This window comes from Sminthopsis crassicaudata, chromosome 1 (genome assembly GCF_048593235.1).
Source record: "Sminthopsis crassicaudata isolate SCR6 chromosome 1, ASM4859323v1, whole genome shotgun sequence".
Classification (NCBI taxonomy): Eukaryota; Metazoa; Chordata; class Mammalia; order Dasyuromorphia; family Dasyuridae; genus Sminthopsis; species Sminthopsis crassicaudata.
In genome coordinates, this window is record NC_133617.1 from 448132927 (window position 1) to 448155222 (window position 22296).

General features: G+C 36.2%; 1 protein-coding gene across 1 annotated transcript in view; it reads right to left on the minus strand.

Moving 5' to 3' along the window:
- The window catches only part of CFAP95 (cilia and flagella associated protein 95), a 93570-nt gene extending 82107 nt beyond the window's left edge, over positions 1-11463 (minus strand). The window contains exon 1 of the mRNA XM_074280716.1: positions 11223-11463. Coding sequence (XP_074136817.1) covers positions 11223-11347 — 125 coding nt within the window. The 5' untranslated portion in view covers positions 11348-11463. The remainder of the gene's footprint in view (positions 1-11222) is intronic.
- Between the last annotated feature and the right edge of the window lie 10833 nt (positions 11464-22296).

Here is a 22296-nt window from a genome sequence, read left to right on the forward strand (position 1 = left end):
ATCTGAGTACTTAAATCAGCACTTAATGAGTATTTTATCTATCTTGTTACTTAAAAGAATTTAAATAGTTCCATTTAATACTAAAAAGCATAATCTCTAGAGAAAACTTTGACTTAATATAGACTACATGATGCTACATGTGTAAAAATTCAAGGTCCTGCAGAGCAATAAATAATTCCCTAATAATCTGAATCAATATTTTGCATATATTCCATACATCTTTGATTTCACTATAAATATAATGTAATGCTAATAAGTATGACTTGCAATAAGGTATGGCAGAAGTCTAGAAGCAACATAAAAAATGTAACCTTTCTCCTTTTATTCTAATCCACTTCCACTTTATGGAAAATTTCATGTGAAAAAGTAAGAAATGTAAAAGAGATGATATAATTATCATAACATTTCAAAGCTTTTCCTCCTTTCCCTTTATATTTCCATTTCCTATATATTACAGAAAATATTATGATGCTCAAAATATTGAACATGAGCTTGGGTAGAAAAACAAAATTATACGAAATCTGAAATACATAAAATTAAATTTGGTTTATAAGTCTTTGTGAATGGCAATATGGAGGCTAGTGTATGAATTCTCTCCATGGAAATTCAAATGAGATCTTTCTACTTAAAATTATCATCACACATAATCAAGTACAGGTTTAACTATGGGAAGGAACAGGAAAAATAAGAACATATGATCCTTCAAGAGAGAAAACTCAAATATTCCTGGATGTTATCATTCCATGATCAGAATGAATAAAGAGAAAAGCCTTTAGGAAATGTTCTTTCTCACTAAGTCTACAGAGACCATGCTGATGATTACATTTACCATAAAAAACAGTTTGTGAGAAAGATGATTAGTAAAGTCATCAGATATTGGAAGGAGAACAAGGTATTTATGTTGTACTTACTATATACATGACACTGAATTAAATACATTTTACAAATATTATCTCATTTAATTCTCACAAGAACTTTACAAGATAGAGTACATTTGTGTGAGAATCCATAGACCAAATCTGATGGAGTGGCAACCTCTTTACTAGCTTAATAAGCAGTCAGCTCTCCAGAAAAGTTTTTTCATTTGCTTAAATACAATCTAAATAGTCATCCTGGAATAACAACTCCTTAGCCACTCTATATATATTAGTTATGTGTGTTCACGTGTGGGTTTTTTAAATATGCTTAATGAATGCAGAGAAATAACATATTTAAAGTCAACAGTTATGAATCCTTACTATGCTCAATGTACTTACTATATTGGGCATTGAGAACAGAAAAATGAAATGTCACAGTTCCTGATTTAGTGAAAAGAGAACAAGAATCATGGTCCACAATTTGAATCCTGACTTTGCCACTTGCCAACTATGAAATTATGTACAAATTACTTAACCTATGTGTACCTCAGTTTCCTAAATAAGAACATTAATATATATGATGCTTAACTCATTAGGTTATTCTGAAAAAGAAATTTTATAAATCTCAAAGAGCTATATAAATATTTAGTAAACAGAAAAATTATATTTCAATACAACAATACAAATCCAGTTCTAAATCTATGATCCTTAGTGCCCTGGAGAAAGTCAACAGAGTGATATGAAAGATGCAATAAACAAGTCATGCTTCAATTAACAAATACTATTTATGTTTCTGTTATGTGCTAATAATGTGCCATATATAAAACCCCCTGCAAAAAGAGAGAGTTCTCCTTTCTAGGAGAAAAAAAAAGAAGGGTCCCAAAAGCTGACAAAAAAATAAAGATTGATGGAGAGCCAATTTGGCAGAGAATAAACAGGTCTTTATCTGAGCTCTATACTCTCGATGTGATTCAGATAAATCTGGATAAAACAATAGCTTTTCAATTAATTTTTTCCAGATGATAAAACTGATCAAAGCTCAAATAATCTAGATAACTAGATTACTTCACTTTTCATTTATTGATATAATCTAAGTAATGCAGATTAATCCAATTAAAAGTGGTAGCAGTGTTCCTACAATAAAAACATAAATGTCTTATTTTATATTATCAAACTAGAAATGAGGATTTGGAGGTGGTTTGACAAATAATAGAATTAGAAAATTCAGAAAAATTTTAACTAAATCAATTTTTAAAAGGTAAGCAGACCTAGGACTACATAATAATTAAAAGTAGATGAAATAGATCCTTTATGCCTTCTTAGCTCCCCTTTCTTCACTATTTTTCCTTTTTTCTCTTTTCCAGGGACCTAATGCTTCATGTTATGTAGTGTCCGGATTAATTCTCTATAGGATCTCGGTACCATCCCAAGTCCTTGATCTTAGGAGAGGAGTGAAGAGGCGGGACACATGAATGGTCAAATATGGAGGCCATTTTTTCAAGTTCTCTCAGCCTTAAATATGCTGGTACAATTACATCACTACAGCACACTGTGCATGTGCTAACTATACTAGGCATGCACCAACTATAGGATGCTGTGTATGGCCCACATAAGCATCTTACTATTATTATTTAAATGCCTCCTTCCTTCAAGTAGAACACAAGTCATTACACCCCCTGACTTCTTAGGAAGATGAGATGCCCCCAAGGGGAGTAAAGAGGCAAACCAGACATTATCAGCAGTTTCCCTCTGGGCTGGTCTTATACCTTACTCAGAGTTCCCCCACTATCTATGGCTTTCTACAATGTTGGTTTTTCTCATTTATCTTTTTACTCACACCTTTCTCAGATTGGATAGTAATACTAACCCTCCATCCTTTAATGGTACTAACACTTTAAGAGGTGACTTAAAAAATAGTACTCTCATCTGAAGGACTTGATTGCCAAATCAATCTTAAAAAGAGATTGTTTCACAAGCAGAGCCAGGAGGTCATTATACATGGCAATAACAAGACCATATGATTATCAATTCTGATGGATGTGGTTCTCTTCAAAAATGACCAGTTCCTGTTAGGTTCTTACTTAACAATTCTCTAGCTCAGGGTTCACACCTTTAGTTCACTCACACCTTTAAAAAGAGCAAGTTCATTGGTTGTAAGTAGTTCCCACGAGCCCCTGGAATACCCACAAGCCCATTCTCTGGGAGGATAAAAGGAGGCAACATTGAGCCTGGAGAGCAGTCTGGTTAAGGATAAGGACAAGACTTCCCAGGAGAACTTCAGGGAAGCTGGAGGAGATTCAGAGTCAGGATTCAGGAAGAAGAAAATTCAAAATTCTATCTTTGCTCTGGCTGGAGGCTCCAGAAGCCTCCCAAGAAACCTGCTCACAGATAAAAGGATTTAAAGAAAAGAAACCTCCTCCCAGAGAAGGATTACAGAACATGAACATTTTTAAATGTTTAAATTGTTCAGTAATAAAGAGAGCCATCTACACCAGGTGAGAGGATTGTGGGAACTGAGTGTGGACCACAACATATCATTTTCACTCTTTCTGTTGTTGTTTGCTTACATTTTTGTTTTCCTCCTCAGGTTTTTTTTTTTTCTTTCTAGATCTGATTTTTCTTGTGCAGCAAGATAACTGTATGGATATGTATACTTATATTGGATTTAACATATGTTTTAACATGTATTGGAACACTGCCATGGGGGAGCGGGGGAAGGAAAGGAAAATTTGGAACAGAAGAATTTGTAAGGGTCAATGTTGAAAAATTACACATGTATATGTTTTGTAAATAAAAAACAATAATTTCCAATCTCTTGCCAAGGTCAATTTTATGCAGAGGCAATACCTTACCCAGTATAATTTGAAGGTACTAGGATTGCTAAGGAGAACAGTGAGTAAACTGCTACCCAGTAAAGTGAGTAAACATACCAGTAAACTACCCAGTGAGTAAACATCTACCCAGGTTCAAGAAGACTCATCTAACTGAGTTCAAATCTGGCCTCAGACACTCAGACACTGTGTAATCCTAAACAAGTCACTTAACCCAGTGGCAAATCACTCTAGTATCTTTGTAAAGAAAATCACAAAATGGGGTTATGAAGAATCAGATATGCCTGAAAATGACTGAATAACAACAAATTACCTCCAAAAAAATAAAACTTCCTACCCCACAAAACTCCTGATGTCTTAAATTTTACATTTGTCCCCTATTAAAACATAAATGCCCCATTGACACATTAGACATATGCAAATATGTAACACATATGTAATACAAAATTGTCATATATAGCCTTGTGAATCAATCTAAACATTCTTTTTATTGGTACAGATTTGGATAGGAGAAAGGAAGCTCCATCTCGAAAATGAATATAAAGTGAATCAGGGGAAAGAAAAAAAGCCAAGATGTTGGGGATAAACTGTCTCTGAGTTCTGTTTATGATATTTGAATTCCCAAACTTTAAAATTTGCTTTAGTACAAGGAGGAAAACAAAAAATGGTGATCATATTTTATTTTTTTCTTATCTTTAGAATTATGTTTTCATAGGGAGAAGAATAAGAAAGAAAAAGTAGTACATCTCCTACAGGATAAAGAAGGTTGATAGTATTGAGAAAAGAGGTAGAATTCAAGAATACCAAAAACCTACTACCTGCCAAGGGTTTTGATAAATGCTAAATACAAAGAAAAAAAGCACAGTCCTTGAACTCAGGGTGCTTACAATGTAAATAAAAAGCATATCTATAAATAAATATAAGTATAAATATAAATATTTTTACATTTGTATACATATATAAAATATATATAAACATTTTACATATGTAGTGTATAAATATGTGTATATAAATTATATATATATGAATTGTATAAGTATGAGTGCATACACACATAAATAATGACATAAGGCAAAATAAAAATGACTGGATTTGAATTGAAATACTACTTCTGGGGACTTTAGATCAGAATTCACTGTTCAGTTTCTCATCTATAAATTGAACGGATTAAACCAAATGATCTCTAAAGTCCCGGTCACAAACCAAAGATAATTTCTAAGATTTTAAATGATAAATCCTATCATCCTAAAGACAGAAAAAAGATCTAGTGAAAATATATTAAGAAAATAGTAGATGAGAGAAATCACTTTCATTTGAAGCATCAGGGAAGGCTTTGTGGAGGAGTGAATACCTGACCTGAATTTTAAAGGACAAGATGGACTTCACATATTGGAGAAGCAGAGGGAATATCTAGTTAAATAAAGATTTGTTTAATAGAACCTACAGGCATGACAGTGCTCAAGATGCTAGAAATCCCAACTTATGGATTCACTGTTATGGAATATTATTGTTCTGTAAGAAATGACCAGCAGAATGATTTCAAAAAGGCCTGGAGAGAGTTACATGAACTGATGCTAAGTGAAATGAGCAGGACCAGGAGATCATTATGTACTTCAACAATAATACTATATGATCAATTCTGATGCACATGGCTCTCTTCAACAATAACATGATTCAAACCAGTTTCAATTGTTCAGTAATGAAGAGAATCAGCTACACCCAGAGAGAGAACAATATGAAATGAGTGTGGACTACAACATAGCATTTCCACTCTTTCTGTTATTGTTTGTTTGCATTTTTATTTTCCTTCTCAGTTTTTTTATCTTCTTTCTAGATCCTATTTCTCTTGTGCAGCAAAATAACTGTATAAATATGTATACATATATTGTATTTAACATATACTTTAACATATTTAACATGTATTGGACTACCTGCCGCCTAGGGGAAGGGATGGAGAGAAGGAGGGAAAAAGTAGAAACAGAAGATTATGCAAAGGTCAATGTTGAAAAATTAGCCATGCATATGTTTTGTAAATAAAAAGCTATAATAATAATAATAATAATAATAATAATAATTTTTTAAAAAGAGTTTACATTCACTTGGAAGATAGATAAATCATAGGTAAAATAATACAGAAGATACCCTGAAGAAGGGGAAAGCCCTAACAATTGGGGGGGGGGAATCAGCAAAAGCTTCCCAGCAACTAGCATGGGCTTTGTGCTTAGATATGATTAGTGGAACGCCTATAGGCAGGAAGAGGCAAGGCAAGATCTGGAAATAATAATCCAGTTTGACTGGAATATAAAACTCTATTGGAGTAGAGTAACAAAGCTAGAAAGGTAGAATGGTGTCAGACGGTAGCTCTAGTCTAAGAAGTTTATATTTTCTTCTAGCAAGCAAGAGTAGGATGAAGGAGAATAGAACTGAAGAAGGGTGACAAGTCCTCTGGATGGTAGGAAGATTATGTCATAACTAATTATGTTATTTAGTTGAAAGAGTATTGAATCTCAAGTCTCAGATCTTGAGTTCTATTTTGATGAACCTTAGACAAGTCTTCTTGATTTTCTCTTCAGAAAAAATGAAAAGGTTAGATTGTGATCTCTAATGAGGCTGATGATCTCAGAGCAGATCAGCACACATAGTTTTCTATGGAAAATGTTTGAAGCACCTGCCTGGTCCTTCAAATGATTCCTAACCATTCAAAGATGTGTCCATCTGTCATTTATCTTATCCTCACCTGTTCTATATTAAAATCCCGTGATTGTGAAAAGAATATATGGTTCAGGAAAACAGTCACCTCCTTCTGAGAGTAATCACACATGAGTCATTTAAACAGTAGGGGCTTTAATTTCTTCATCTGCAAAATAAGGTGTTAAATTCAATGATTTTAGAGATCACTTATTTCAACCAACTCTAAAGGTCTTTATTCCTGCAATTAATGCTCTGTCTTGCATTATATTTATATGTGCATGTCTTTTTAGACCTTAAACTGAAAACAAAGACTATAATCTGTTTCTAATCTATCTTTCCAGTATCATTCTGTCCTATTCTTCATCTATGCCATAATTCCAAACAAACTAGACTACATATGCAGCAATATCCCACATCAGTTCTGGCATGTCCATAACAGGAATCCCTTCAGGATTTCTGCCTGTTGACATCCTCTCTTCCTCTAAAGATTACTTCAGGCACTAGCCAGTTGGTTCAGCAGTAAAGATGAATCTGGCATCAGGCAGACCCAATTGGGAGGATGGTTCATTTTTCTGGACTACTTTTTTTCTACTTCTTTGTTTTTTAATCATTTGCTGTTAAATAGTTCATCCAAGTCAAGTCAACATTTATTAATCACCTACTATGGGCCAGACAGCTCACAATATAAGAAAAAAACATGCAAGTTAACTATGTACAAACTAGATGTACAAAATAAATTTGAGATAATCTTAGAGAGAAGGCACTAAGAATTTTTTATTGAAGCTTTTTATTTACAAAGCATATGCATGGGTAATTTTTCCAGCACTGACCCTTGCATAACCTTTTGTTGCAAATTTTCCCCTCCTTCCCACCTCCTCCCATAGCTGGTATAGTCCAATACATGCTAAATATGTTGAAATACATGTTAGGTCCAATATATGTATACATATTTAAACAGTTATCTCGTTGTGCAAGAAAAATCAGATCAAGAAAGAAAACAAAATGCAAGCAAATAATAACAGAGAGAGTGAGAATGCTATGTTGTGTTCCACACTCTATTCCCATGGTTCTTTCTCTGGGTGTAGATGGCTCTCTTCATCACTGCACAAGTGGAAGTGGTTTGAATTATCTCAATATTGAAGAAAGCCAGGTAAGGCACTAAGATTAAGGGAAAATGCTGTACCTCGGAAAGACCTGAGTTAAAATTCAACTTCAGACACCAACTGTAAGATCTGGACAAGTCATTTAATCTTTATATTGGTTTGGTTTCCTTGTCTTTAAAATGAAAATAATGATAGCTATTTGTTGGGATTGTCATGAGGATGAAAAAGATATGAAAAGCTTTTTGCAGATCCTAAAATACTATGGAAACACTAGCTTCTTCCCCATCCCCATCTGAAAATCACTATTTTCTTAGATTTTCTTAGGTCACTTCTTTTGCCCTCATCACAATCTGTTGATTTTTTTTATCATGCTTCTTTGTGTATATATTTTATCTCCCAACTCTCACCCCAAGGCTGTAAACTCCTTCAGAACAGGAATTATGTCAATAGTTCTGGACATCAAAATCATTTGGTACTAGATAAAAAAAGAGAGTAGTTGATCAGCAAAATAGATTAGGTCCACAGGACAAAATAGTCAATGACTATAGTAATCTAGTGTTTGACAAACCCAAAGACCTCAGCTTTGGGGATAAGAACTCACTATTTGACAAAAACTGCTGGGAAAATTGGAAATTAATATGACAAAGTAGGCATTGCCCCACACCGAATAACCTATACTAAGATAAGGTCAAAATGGGTTCATGATTTAGACGTAAAGAATGATATTATAAACAAATTAGGAGAAAAAAGGATAGTTAACTTTCAGAACTATGGAGAAGGAAGGAATTTGTTACCAAAGAAGAACTAGAGTACAATATTGAATACGAAATGGATAATTTTTATTATATTAATTTGAAAAGGTTTTGTACAAATAAAAGCAATGCAGACAAGATTAGAAGGCAATTGGGCAGCTAGGTGGCACAGTGGATAGAGCACCAGCCCTGAATTCAGGAGGACCCAAGTTCAAATCTGGTTTCAGACACTTAACACTTCCTAGCTGTGTGACCCTGGGCAAGTCACTTAACCCCAGCCTCAGGGGAAAAAAAAGAAAAGAAAAGATTAGAAGGCAATCAGTAATCTGGGAAAAATTTTACATCCAAAGGTTCTGATAAAAGCCTCATTCCTAAAATAGAGAGAGAATTGACTCAAATTTATAAGAATACAAGATTTTCTCCAGTTGATAGTCAAAGTATATGAATAGACAATTTTCAGATGAAGAAATTGAAACTATTTCTAGTCATGAAAAAATGCTCTAAATCACTATTGATCAGTACAAATTAAGATAACTGAGGTACTACTACACAACTCTCAGATTATTTAAGATGACAGGAAAAGATAATGATGAATGTTGGAAGGGATGTGGGAAAACTGGAACACTAATACATTGTTGATGGAGTTGTGAACTGATCCAACCATTCTGGAGAGCAATATGGCACTATGTCCAAAGGGCTATCAAACTGCATATCCTTTGATCCAGCAGTGTTTTTATTGGGCCTATATCCCAAAGAGATCATAAAAAAGAGAAAAGGACCCATATGTACAAAAGTATTTGTAGCAGACCTTTTTGTAGTGACAAGAAACTAGAAACTGAGAGAATGTCCATCAGTTGGAGAATGGCTGAATAAGTTATGGTATTATAGTATATAAATGTTAGAAAATATTATTGTTCTATAAGAAATGATCAGCAGGATGATTTCAGAAAGTCTTGGAGAGACTTACATGAACTGAGGATAAGTGAAGTGAATAGAACCAAGAGAACATGGTTCACAGAAAAAACAAGATTATACAATGATCAATTCTGATGGATGTGGCTCTTTTCAACAGCAAAATAATTCAGGCCAATTTCAATGGTCTTGTGATGGAGAGAATCATCAGAACCTAGAGTGGACTATGGGGACTGAGTGTGGATCACAACATAGTATTTTGACATTTGTTGTTATTGTTATTTGCATTTTGTTTTCTTTCTCATTTTTTCCCTTTGTGATCTGATATTTTTGTGCAGCATGATAACTGTGGAAATATGTACAGAAGAATTGCACATGTTTAACATTTTTGTATTACTCTAAGGGAGGGGATGGGGGAAGGGAGGGAGAAAAAAATTGGAACACAAGGTTTTACAAGGGTGAATGTTGAAAACTATCTATGCATGTGTTTGGAAAATAAAAAGCTTTATTTTAAAAAAATAATACTGGACATCAAGAAACCTGGATTCAAATCTCAGAAATGTCACTTACTAGCTGTATATTCCTAAGCAAATTACTTAGTCTTCATGAATTTCATATTTCTCTTTTAGTAAAACAAAGATATTAAAATTAGCATTGTAATGCTGGAGGAATTGAGGCAAGATAGAGATTAGAGAGTTTTTAATATTTTATTAGAGCGAAAGTTTGGACTGGGGGAAAAATAGGATTATTTAATTGACCCCAGACAGCTGGATCAGACTCTTGTCTTTCTTAGAAAGAAGCAAGGGATTCCAGAGACTCTTATAGGGCCCCCTCGATTAGGGAAACAAAGGCAAAGGGGGGGTAGAGCACTGTTGAGCAGGAATTTCCAGGAAAGGACCATAAATTTAGTTCTGACAGGTTGCGGATGAAGAAGGATCATAAATTCTGATAAAGGTAGCCAGGATATCTGAAGATAAGGCCAAATATTGAGATAAGCCATCTGGAGGTTTATGATTCTTTGGAATGCTAATGGTTAGGGCTCCCAGCCCTAATTATCTCAGTCCTAATTACCACTAGGGAAACTGAAGCAGAACAATTCAAGGAAAGTGAAGCAGAACAATTCAGGAAAACTAATGCAGGGAAACTAAGGCATAACTAGCACCACCCCCTTCTTCACTCATGTCATGAGAAATAAATAGGGCATAGGACTGGATAAGGAAACCCTCCCAAGAGGAAACACCTTTATTAATAAAAGTAAGCACCTTTTCTTCAAGTCAGTTGCCTAGACAAGATTGCTATGAGGAATGAATAGAGGGTAGGTACTAAATATGTTATTTACTGATACAGGAAAATTCTTGGGTAAGGAAACCCCTTCTGCTAAATTCATCTTCTTGAAAATTAGTCTGAGACTAGAAACTGTCTAGAGCACTGAGAGGTTAAGGAATATGTCTTGGAACACAAGGACATTAAGAAAGAACTCCTGAGAATTGGTTCTATAACCTTATAGGGCTATAAAATGTATCATTATTATTATTATGATTATATTTGTGACGGAACTTAATAAACTTCGTTGAATGGAACCATTGAAGAAATCCATGAAGGTTCCCTTCAACTCTGAAAGTTTCTGAAAGCAATTAGGACAAGACCTAAATAAAGAGTAGATTTAATTCACTACCCCTCATGTTACAAATTAAAGGGATAAGGAAATTGACTTGCCCCAAATCCAGAGATTAGAAGAACCTGTGCAGCAAAACTAAGTTCTTTGACTCCAAATCCAGAACTCTTTCCTCTTTTGTATTCTACCTGTCCTTTGAAGGACAGGGAAGCTTTTAATAAGGAAGGAAGAAGAAAAAATGGAGAAAATAAAAAAAAGAAGGGAATGGAACTGAATTGAACTGACCCTAAAGGTCCTTTTTAATTTTGAGGTTCTGCGATTCTACAAACGCCTTGAAGAGGATTCGAGGCAACTACAGATGGGGTGTCCATCGGGACTGTGGGAATGGGGAGCAGCTCCCTCTGGAACTTGAGGAGACAGATCTTTTCTCCCATCCCCTGCGTAGGAGAGGGGGCCCTTACCAACGATGCATTAAGACCGGCTTCGAGTACTTCATGTGGTGGGAGCGGATGGTTAGGGAACCTTTGCGCTCCAGGACGTCTGTGGGGCCCAGTTCCAAGTACCCGCGGCAGCTAGGGCTCCCCATGACTGGTTTCTGGTCAAGGGTGAGATTCTGATTACAGTGTTCTTTCGCTCCCCACCTCCCCTCTTCATAGATTGGTTAAGAACTCTTGGTCTCAGTGCAGCGTCTCTTCGTCTCCATGGCAACAGAAAGGGGGCTGGGAAAGGGGGCTTGTAGTGGCTGGTGCGCCAAAGCTCAGAACTACAAATTCCAAAGGGTGGCTTAGCAGCTCTTGCTAGGAAAGATTAGAGCGGGAACTTTTACTGTAGGAAACTGTAGTCTGATACATACTTACCAGTTCCACCAAAGGTAGATGAGAAAAGTTTGTTTTGAGATGGATCCACTCAGAGAAGAAACGCGTAAAAGATTCTATGTATAAAGAACTCTACTTGTAGTAAGAAATGCCTGCCTTTGACATATACAAGTGGTGTAGTCTTGGCCAAATCGCCTAGTCACCATTAGATTGTAAATTCCTTGAAGGCAGGAACTGCCTTTTGACTTCTTTTATATCCTCCGTGATTAACATATTGCCTGGCACTTAGCACACGAGTTTATTTAATTGAATTAAAGTTTAATAATAATAATAATAGCAGGCACTTATTTAGCACTTATTCTATGCTGAGTGCTTTACAATTATTATTTCATTCGACCTTCACAACAACCCTAGGAGGTGGGTGACTATTATTAGCCCCATTTTACAGAAGAGAAAATTATGTCAAACAGGTCAAATGACTTGTCACAAAACTAGTAAGTGTCTGAATCGAATATGAACCTTTTCCTTACTACCAAATTAGTGTTCTATCCCCTGTGCCACCGGGCAACTCTAAAGACTGCTGGTTACAGAAGAAATGAGAACTGCACCTCTCCCATTTCAGAGGAGGAGGACCATGGGTGTGGAACATTTCCTTTCTGTCAGATTCCTTTTCTGTGTCCACCTTTCATTTATGGTTACAAAAGTCAAGTAGCATTCATTATCTGATGTGTGCTAATCCTTAAATAACTGTCCCTGCTCTTAAACAATTCATAGTCAAATGGAAGAGACAATATGTAAACACTAATGTGTAAACAGGATAAATACAGAATAAATTGGAGATAATATCAGGGGAAGGGCAAAAAAGTTAAAGAGGATTGGTAAAGACTTTTTGCAGAAAATAGGAAAGAAATTTATGAATTTGAAGGAAGCAAGGGAAACCAGAAAGCTGAAGTAAAATTACATAAGCATTATTTTTAATTGCTTTTTATTTTCAAGATATATGCAAAGATAGTTTTCAACATTTATCCTTGCAAAACTTTGTGTTCTAAATTTTTTCTCTATCAAAATTTTTAAAAGGCTAATTTTAAATTAGTTTAGTTTTTTTAAGACTAGATTTGTAGATTTTCTTTTTTTTAAAATTGTATTTTATTTTTCCAAATACATGTATATGCATACATATTTTCAACATTCACCCATGCAAAACTCTGTTCCAAATTTTTCTCCCTCCTTCTCTTCTCCCCATGACAGCAAGCAATCTGATATAGGTTAAACGTATATAATTCTTCTAAATATATTTCCATATTCGTCATTCTGTAATGCTGGAGAAACTGAGGCATGATAGAGATTAGAAAATTTTTAATATTTTATTTTAGAGAGATTGTGCTGGGAAGAAATGAATCCATGGTTTGGTCCTAGGGCTGAATGAGACAATCATTTCCGAGTGATAAGGTTTAGCTCTGCTCGATTCCCAGTGGTTGAGTCAAAAGATGAGGTTAGTGGCAGGTTTGGGATTCAGGGAACCAAATGAAGAAGTCTGGCTTCCCTAGATTCCCCTCTATGCTTTGGCCAGGGCAGGGAGTTGTGGAAACCCCTTCTGATGGCGCAGAAGTCCTTCATAAAGGAATTTACGAACCCGAAAAGCTAGACTGATAAAAGAAGTTTAATATTGGCATTGGGAAGTCAGCCTTAGCTATGCATGAATAGAAAGACTTGAATTCCTTGGTGGCAAGGTCCTGACAGAGAAGTAAAATTTCTAGCAGAGAAATTCCAACAGAGAGATTTTAAAGTCTTGTTAGGGAAATAGGTGAGAAAGATAAAGAGAGGATAATGCTGAAAGAGAATATCATTTCAGTGGGCAGAGAGATGCAGTTTATGCCCAGGAGAGAGAGGTTTCTTGGCATAGCATGACATATTAGATCCTTTGCAAGGACTGAGCCCCAAGTTGGCTCATTTTATAATAGAAGCCTGGGCTAGCAGCTCTTGATGGAGGCTGGGTGCAATTTGAGCTGGAATCAGAAGAGAGAATCTTGGAATTGAATGAGTGTCTCTGGACTAATCTCCATCTCAATGGGAAGCTTTATCAGTAGTAAATATTATCAATGGGGGTGTTACCCTTCTCTCAGGATAACAAAGTAAAGCTGTTATAGTGTTTCCCTCCCCTGGGACTTTCTCCTTGAAGGAGTTTTCAAAGAAAAAGTTTTGGGTCCCCCCCCCCTTCAGTTTTAGGCTCCTTTTGTCACAGGAATCCAGCAGCTAATATGTGTTTCCCATGAAATATATATACACACATGGCTCCAAGCAACTGAAGTAGACTGAGGCAGGGGTGGAATCAGATCACTGAGAGCAGGAAGGAACTATCAATCTGACAGGGTAAGGGGAGGCACTCTTGACATTCTGATAAATTGGGATCAAGAAGAAAAATGACAGAATGGGGGAGGCACTGGACATTCTGATAAGTAGGGAAGGACTGCGATCACGATGTCTAAGATAGAAGGTCTTTTTCCTTGTCTGGATCAACATTTATAGTTTATAATCTTAGGATAGCCAGCCCTAAATTATATCAATTCTAATGACTAGAAGGGAAGAGTGGTGTTGCAACCAGGAGGATTGAGGCAGAACAATTAAGGGAAGCAGGACAATTTAAGAGCAGGGACAGTTATTTTTATACCTAGGCTTAGTACGAAGTCTAATACACACCAGATAATAAATGCTGCTTGACTTTTGTAATCATAAATGAAAGGTGGACACAGAAAAGGAATCTGACAGAAAGGAAATGTTCCACACCCATGGTCCTCCTCCTCTGAAATGGGAGAGGTGCAGTTCTCATTTCTTCTGTAAGCAACAGTCTTTAGAGTTGCCCGGTGGCACAGGGGATAGAAAACTAATTTGATAGTAAGGAAAAGATTCATATTCGATTCAGACACTTACTAGTTTTGTGACAAGTCATTTGACCTGTTTGACAGGTCATCACATAATCTTCTTGTTACTGTGTACAATGTTCTCTTGGTTCTTCGGGCTTGAAGAGATCCAGGCAGCTCACCTAGCGCTTTTTCTTTACCCCATCCCTCCATCCTTAACTGCCAGAGGGGTGAATGGACAAGTGAAATAGAGAAAAGAGAACCCTAAAATTCTAGAATATAAGCTGTCCACATGATTTGGGGGGGGAGATCAGAGTTGCTGACATTTTCCTTCCAGGTGTCTCCTGGAAAAACCAGGAGCCTGTGTCTCTGCTTCCAGGAACCATCTCAGGTTTCAAATGTTTACATTGGAAATCTGGTTCTAATTTGTGAGACTAGAAGCACTTTTAACTGGTGCATAATATTTCTTTCTGAATTACATATTGTGCAATTTATAAAAGGGTATGAGCTATGTTTTTAAATTGTCAGCCCTGCTGGACATATGCTGTAAGTTTTGTGAAGTTTCATCCACCATTACTTAGCTATTATCTATGATCTGAATTTTAAGGTTGTCTTATTTTCTACCTTAAACAAAGAGATTTACTTAAAGGGACAAGAAAGAAAAACTTCTGAAAAAAATTTATTAGGATTTTTGGAAGTTATCTGAAATTGGGGATAGAAAACTGCATACTAATTATTTGTATAATATCATGGTTTTATTTCAAATCTTGAAATATGAAGGCATAATTTACCCTTCTTTCAATGGGTGTGGGAAGAGAGTCCTTCCCTCACTTAGATGTTTGGGAGAAGTGAAAAAAAAAAAAAAAAACCAAAAAAAACATTCACTCATGCTCAGTCCCTCACTGAGCCCCATGCTGTTTAAGTGAAATTTCTTCACTTTTAAATTGCTTCCATTGTTTAAAGGGATAGCCTCACACCTCAAGTCTGGTTATTTATCCTTGAGCAAAATCATTTGTATAATGCTGTATCAAAGTGTTCTACTGCTTAGTAATGTAAGGAACTTCTAAGAGAAGTTTGTTAGACATTTTTATTTTTAGTCAACTATAAGTTCTCTGAAAATTGTTATTTCAAAACCTATTACTTCACCTGTAGTTTCCATCTGTCATCAGTTAATCATTTTGTTATTATTTAACATTTATTTAGTGTATATCAATTAAGATACCTTAAACAAAATTTTTCCTGATTGTATTAGTTCTTTTGCTAGAAAAGCCTCTAATTTTCCTGCATTTAATTTTGCTGTTTCCTGCAGGTCTTTCACCCTCTGCACAATACTGGGGACATAATGTCCCCTCTCTGCAAACTCATTTTCTTTCTGCCATGCATGTGAAAAGAAAACATAGCACAAGAATTCCTTTCCCCATATCAGCTATAAGATAGTTTAGTTATACACAATGATTTGTTATCTTTTTTACAATATGAAGTCTCTCACGAGATTTAGCTATTGGAGAGAAAATTTCTTGGGATCATAACTAATTTTTTTTTATTTGAATTCAGGTTATGGATGATGGACCATTAAGTCAGTAAACCTTCCAGAAAAAAATGCCACAGAACTTCTCAGAAGGTAAAGGTGGAGGTTTGTTTACATCTTCATAAAAAATAAGTTGAAGGATGATTCTTTTTTTTAATTATAACTTTTTATTTACAAGATATATGCATGGGTAATATTTCAGCATTGACAATTGCAAAAACCTTTTGTTCCAATTTTTCCCTTCCTTCCCCCATCCCCTCCTCCAGATGGCAGTTAGACCAATACATGTTAAATATGTTAAAGTATATGTTAAATCCAATATATGTAAACATATCCATACAGTTACTTTACTGCACAAGAAGGATTGGACTTTGAAATAATGTACAACTAACCCGTGAAGGAAATAAAAAATGCAAGCGGACAAAAACAGAGGGATTAGAAATGCTATGTAGTGGTTCCTACTCAATTCCCAGAGTTCTTTCACTGGGTGTAGCTGGTTCTATTCATTATTGAACAAATGGAACTGGTTTGGTTCATCTCATTGTTGAAGAGAGCCACATCCATCAGAACTGATCATCATATATTATTGTTGTTGAAGTATACAACCATCTCCTGGTTCTGCTCATTTCACTCAGCATCAGTTCAAGTAATCTTTCTAGCCTTTCTGAAATCGTCCTGCTGGTCATTTCTTACAGAAAAAAAATATTCCATAACATTCATATACCACAATTTATTTAGCTATTCTCCAATTGATGGGCATCCACTCAGTTTCTAGTTTCTAGCCACTAAAAAGAGGGCTGCCACAAACATTTTGGCACATACAGGTCCCTTTCCCCTGCTATAAGATCTCTTTGGGACAGAAGCCCACTAGTAACACTGCTGGATCAAAGGGTATGCACTGTTTGATAACTTTTTGAGCATAGTTCCAAATTGCTCTCCAGAATGGCTGGATATATTTACAATTCTGCCAACAATCCATCAGTGTCCCAATTTTCCTACATCCCCTTCAAGCATTATCTTTTCCTGTCATCCTAGGCAATCTGACAGGTGTGTAATGGTATCTTAGAATTGTCTTAATTTGCATTTCTCTGATTAATAATGTCTGGGATCATCTTTTAATAAGGCTAGATATAGTTTCAATTTCTTCATCTGAAAATTGTCTGTTCATATCATTTGACCATTTATCAATTGGAGAATGGCTTGATTTCTTATAAATTTGAGTCAATTCTCGATTTTGGAAATGAGGCCTTTATCTGTATAATATATATGTATAATGAGGCCTATAACTATAAAAATGTTTTCCCAGTTTGTTTCCCTTCTAATCTTGTTGGCATTAGTTTTGTTTGTACAAAAGCTTTCCAATTTGATATAATCAAAATTTTCTATTTTGTGATCAATAATGATCTCTAGTTTTCCTTCCTCCTCCACAGGTCTGAGAGGTAAACTATCCTACTATGTTCTTCTAATTTATTTATAATCTCATTCTTTGTGTATGGTTTTAAGTGTGGGTCAATGACTAATTTCTGCCATACTAATTTCCAATTTTCCTGGCAATTTACAGTGAAGTCTTATCCCAAAAGCTGGGGTCTTTGGGTTTGTCAAACACTAGATTGCTATAGTTATTGAGTATTTTGTCTTGTGAAACTAACCTATTCCACTGATCAACTAGTCTATTTCTTAGCCAATACCAAATGGTTTTGGTAACCACTACTTTATAATATAGTTTTAGATCTAGTACACCTAGGCCACCTTCATTTGATTTTTTTTTTTTTTTCATTAGTTCCCGTAAAAGCCTTGAACTTTTGTTCTCCCAGATGAATTTTGTTGTTATTTTTTTCTGGGTCATTAAAATAGTTTATTGGGAGTCTGATTGGTATAGCACTAAATAAATAGATTCATTTAGTAATATTGTCATCTTTATTATATTTGCTCAACCTATTCAAGAGCACTTAATATTTTTCCAATTGGTTAGATGTGACTTTATTTGTCTGGAAAGTGTTTTGTAGATGAATTCACAAATATTTTATACTATGTGTAGTTACTTTAAATGGAATTTCTCTTTGCAACTCTAACTGTTGGATTTTGCTAGTGATATATAAGAATGCTGATGACTTATATGAGTTTATTTTATGGGAGATTATCACTCCCTCCCTGACACCTCAGGAAGGAAGATGAAAAGCACCAAAGGGAAGTGGGGATTCCTAGCGTGTTTCTGGGCTAAAGGATCTTATTAGAAACAGGTATGCACAAACCCATCAGCATGGGAGGAATTACACATGCACATGGCAATAACGCACAGGATATTAGTGATGACTCAATGTGGTGTAACAAACATGAATTGTACATGCAGGCTCAATGTGGTGTAACAAACGTGAATTGTACATGTGATATAACAAACAATATAAATCAACATGGTCTTGTAAAAGATTTCCAGAAGTCCTAGAAGGAGGGTATGTAAAAAATAGTCACACATACACCTTCTTCAGCAGCCAAGGGATAGTCCAAAACCAATCTATTGTCCATTGCTTCACATGTAAGAAAATCCAATGATCCCCGCAAGTTTTTGAAGTCCTGCAACAGTTTTTTTATGTGTTAGGAAATCCAATGATTCCTACAGATTTTGAAGTCCTCCAACAGTTTTATCATATCTCAGAGAATCCAATGATTCCTGAAGGTTTTCAAGTCCTAAAACAATCTTTTCATGTCTCAGGGATGCCAATGATTCCTGAGGGTTTTGAAGTCCAACAATTATTGATGTCCATGAGTCAAACTCCATAACTGCCAGGCTCTTTCAGTGGTGGGCACAGTCAGCAATGGAAGTACCCAATGCTTCTTGGGTCTTCTCCTTCATTTCAAGGGTCTGCTCTGTCTCTGATGAACAAGGTGAATACTGCTTGTTGGCACCCATCTGATTCCTTCTCCATCTGTGGAGATACAAGCAAACCCTCTCCCCCAAGCAGTTAAGCTATCTGGTCCTTTCCATTCACCACTTTCTGGGTCTCTCCACATCCCCTGGTGATTACCTAAAGATAGTGGAGCTGCTCGCACTGGACACTGCCCTTCCAGTAGGTTAGAAAACCTGTCTGCTGGAGCCAGTGCATCTTTGTCAAAAATCAAGAAGTTAATAGTATAAAGAGTTAGATTTAGAAGTGCTCTATGGTTACCTGTGGCTCCCCCTTTCTTTTGTTTTTGGAGGAGTGCCTTAATGTCTCTGTTTCTCCTCTCTACTATTGCCTGTCTTTGGGGATTAAAGGGTATGCCAGTGGTGTATAAAATCTTATACTGTGCACAAAAGTGTGCAAAATGTTTAGAAGTATATGGAAGTCCATTGTCTGTTTTTATTGCCTGTGGCACACCCATAATTGCAAATGCTTATATAAGGAATTCAGTGACCACTTGGGTGTCTCTTTTGCTTCTGGTATTGAAAAAGTGAATCCTGAAAAGGTGTCTACCACAACATAGATAAAAGACAGATAACCAATAGATTTATAATGGGTCACATCCATTTGCCAAATTTCATTAGGTCGCAATCCACGAGGGTTCTTCCCTGGAGGGAGTGTAGGAGCATGGAAAGGAAAGCAAGCTGTACAGGCTTTTACTATGTTCCTCGCTTCCTCTCTTGTTATACCAAATTGTAAATGTAAACCTCGAGAAGCCTGATGATATTTGAAATGAGATTCTTGAGCTTCATGAAATAAAGGAGTATTGTCCTACAGAGTCAGAAGGCTGCCTTTGAATTACCATCAAAAATAGGACCTGGAAGTCCACTATGAGAGTGGTCATGCAAGATATAAATGTTAACTGGGTGCTTTCTCATTTGCTCTTGAAGTTCCTTAAAGAGCTAATGTATATAACAGGCTACAAATTTTATTTGGGCTGTGGCAATTCTTTGTACCACACCTACCGAATAGGCTGAATCAGATATTATATTTATATCTCCTGGATAATAAGTAAGGGCTAGAATGATTGCATATAATTCATTCTGCTGAATAGTTCTGACTACTTTCTTTATAGTTAAGTCATGAGAGTATATGATGCAAATATTATGTTTGGATACATCTGTAAAGATAGTTGGTCCTTTAAGAGAAACTTTAGAAACTTTTTCTTCAAGAATCCATCGCCAATTATGTAATAGTCTGGTTATTTTTAATGGAGACCCATGTGTAAAATTTGGAGCCATGACTAATAAAATTTGCCACTCTGGGATGGTTTCACAGCATATATTAATTTGTGCATTAGTATAGAAGGTATATATCTTGGCAGGTCTTATCCCAGATAATTGTACTGCTCACTTAATGGCCTTTAATAAAATTGTAGCCACAAGCACTGGGTAAGGAGTAAGGCTTTGTTCTGGTTGTGCTGGGAGGTTCACCCACTCTAACACACTGTCTCCTTGATGAAGGAGTGCTGTGGATGCCTCTTGTGTAGCAAAAACTGATATTTCCAAGGGTTTATGAGTGACTCTTTCAACCACATTGAATAAAGCCAGTTCAACTTCTCTCAAAGCCTCTTGAACGTTTTTTGTAAGCTGGCGTGGTGAGTTTAAATCACTGTCTCCCCTTAAAATGTCATATAATGGTTGTAACTGATAGGTAGTCAAACCTAACACTGGCCACATCCATTGGATATCTCCTATCAATTTCTGAAAGTCATTTAAGGTTTTTAGCTTCTCTGTTCTTAAGGAAAGTTGTTGTATTACACCCCACCTTAGGGTATACTTCATATCCTAAATATTTGAAAAGGAGCATGTTTTTGAATTTTTTCTAGAGTTATGTGCAATTTGTAGTTCCTTAGTGTTTCCATGGTCTTTTGGAAATGCTTTTCTTACTGGAGTAAGAGCAACAGCAGCATACATTTGACACATAGTAGGGCTGTTTTTCACTCCCTCTGGCAAACGTGTCCATTCATATCTTTTATAAGGCTCAGCTAAGTTAATGCTGGCCACTGAACAGGCAAATCTTTTCATATCCTTCTTATCTAGAGGGATAAAATAGAAACCATCCTTAATGTCTACAACCCAAAGAGGCCATTTTCTAGACAACTGAGTAGGAGATGGAAGTCCAGGTTGAAGAGTTGCCATAGTTTCCATCTGTTCATTTACCTTTCTTAAATCAGTCAGCATCCTCCATTTTCCAGATTTCTTTCTTACAACAAACACTGGGGAATTCCAAGGACATAGAGAAGGTTGTAAGTGTCCTTGGTCAAGTTGCTCCTGTACTATACCTGATAAGGCCTGAATTTTATTTTTGAAAAGGCCACTGTTCTATCCACACTGGTGAATCAGTTTTCCATTGGATAAGAACAGGTGAAAGTGTTGGTAGGCCTTCAAAAGCAGCCCTGCCTAAAAAACCAAAGTACTCATTTGTAATCCTAATTGTTGTAAAATGTCTCTTCCCCACAGATTGATGGGGATTTTTCAACTATAAAAGAAGTAAAAACTCCTGTTTCATCTTCAAATATCCATCTCAGCTGCTATTAATCCTCCTATGCCAGACATGTAGATGTCTGCCTTAACCTTTGGCTAGTGACTGGGCCAGTTGGCACCTCTAATGACTGTATGATCTGTACCAATGTCCCAATCCTTCTAATGATATGCCATTTATATAGACAATGAGCATAGGTCAGTCAGCTGTCACAGCTGCTGTACTGTATATTCTTGGATTTTGTTGCTCCGAGTCAGAATCTGGGCAACTATCACCAGATTGCTTATTAGGACTCTGTATCAGTAAATCTGATGCTACTACTTCTCCTGTTGATAAGTCACACATTGTCTACTTGTATTAGTAACTGGGATATTATCTACACATTTCCCAGTTTTCCACATCAATGTATGGATGGACACTGTTTTGTAAGTACTTTTGAGAGTACTCAGGAGGTGAAATGGTCAAGCCTACTATTCTTGGAGGCAAGGGATCCATAGGCTGGAGAGGAACAGATTTCATCTCTCCAGGAGGTATCTCAGTTGTCCCAGCTGCATACAACTCTATTCTCCCCAATTGTAATCCCTTTCTCCCATGAGGTTGCTTCCTGGCTGATTGATTGATTTCTCCAATCAGATTTCCTCCTTGCTGATTGGTCATGTCTGGGTACTGAATTTCTAAAGGTTCTCTGAGTGTACCACTGGCTGCCATCATGCCCCAAGTATTTTTCATTTTGGCTGGGCCCCCCATCCCGTTTCCCTGAATCAGTCTACATTCTGAGATCCAATTGAAGCCTCTGTTGTATTTTAAACACGGGGTATTGGGTCTTTTTCTCCCACCCTGTTTTCTTCCTCTGTCTCTATCCCAACACTGAGCTTTTAGTTGCCCTAGTTTATCACATTGAAAGCATTGAT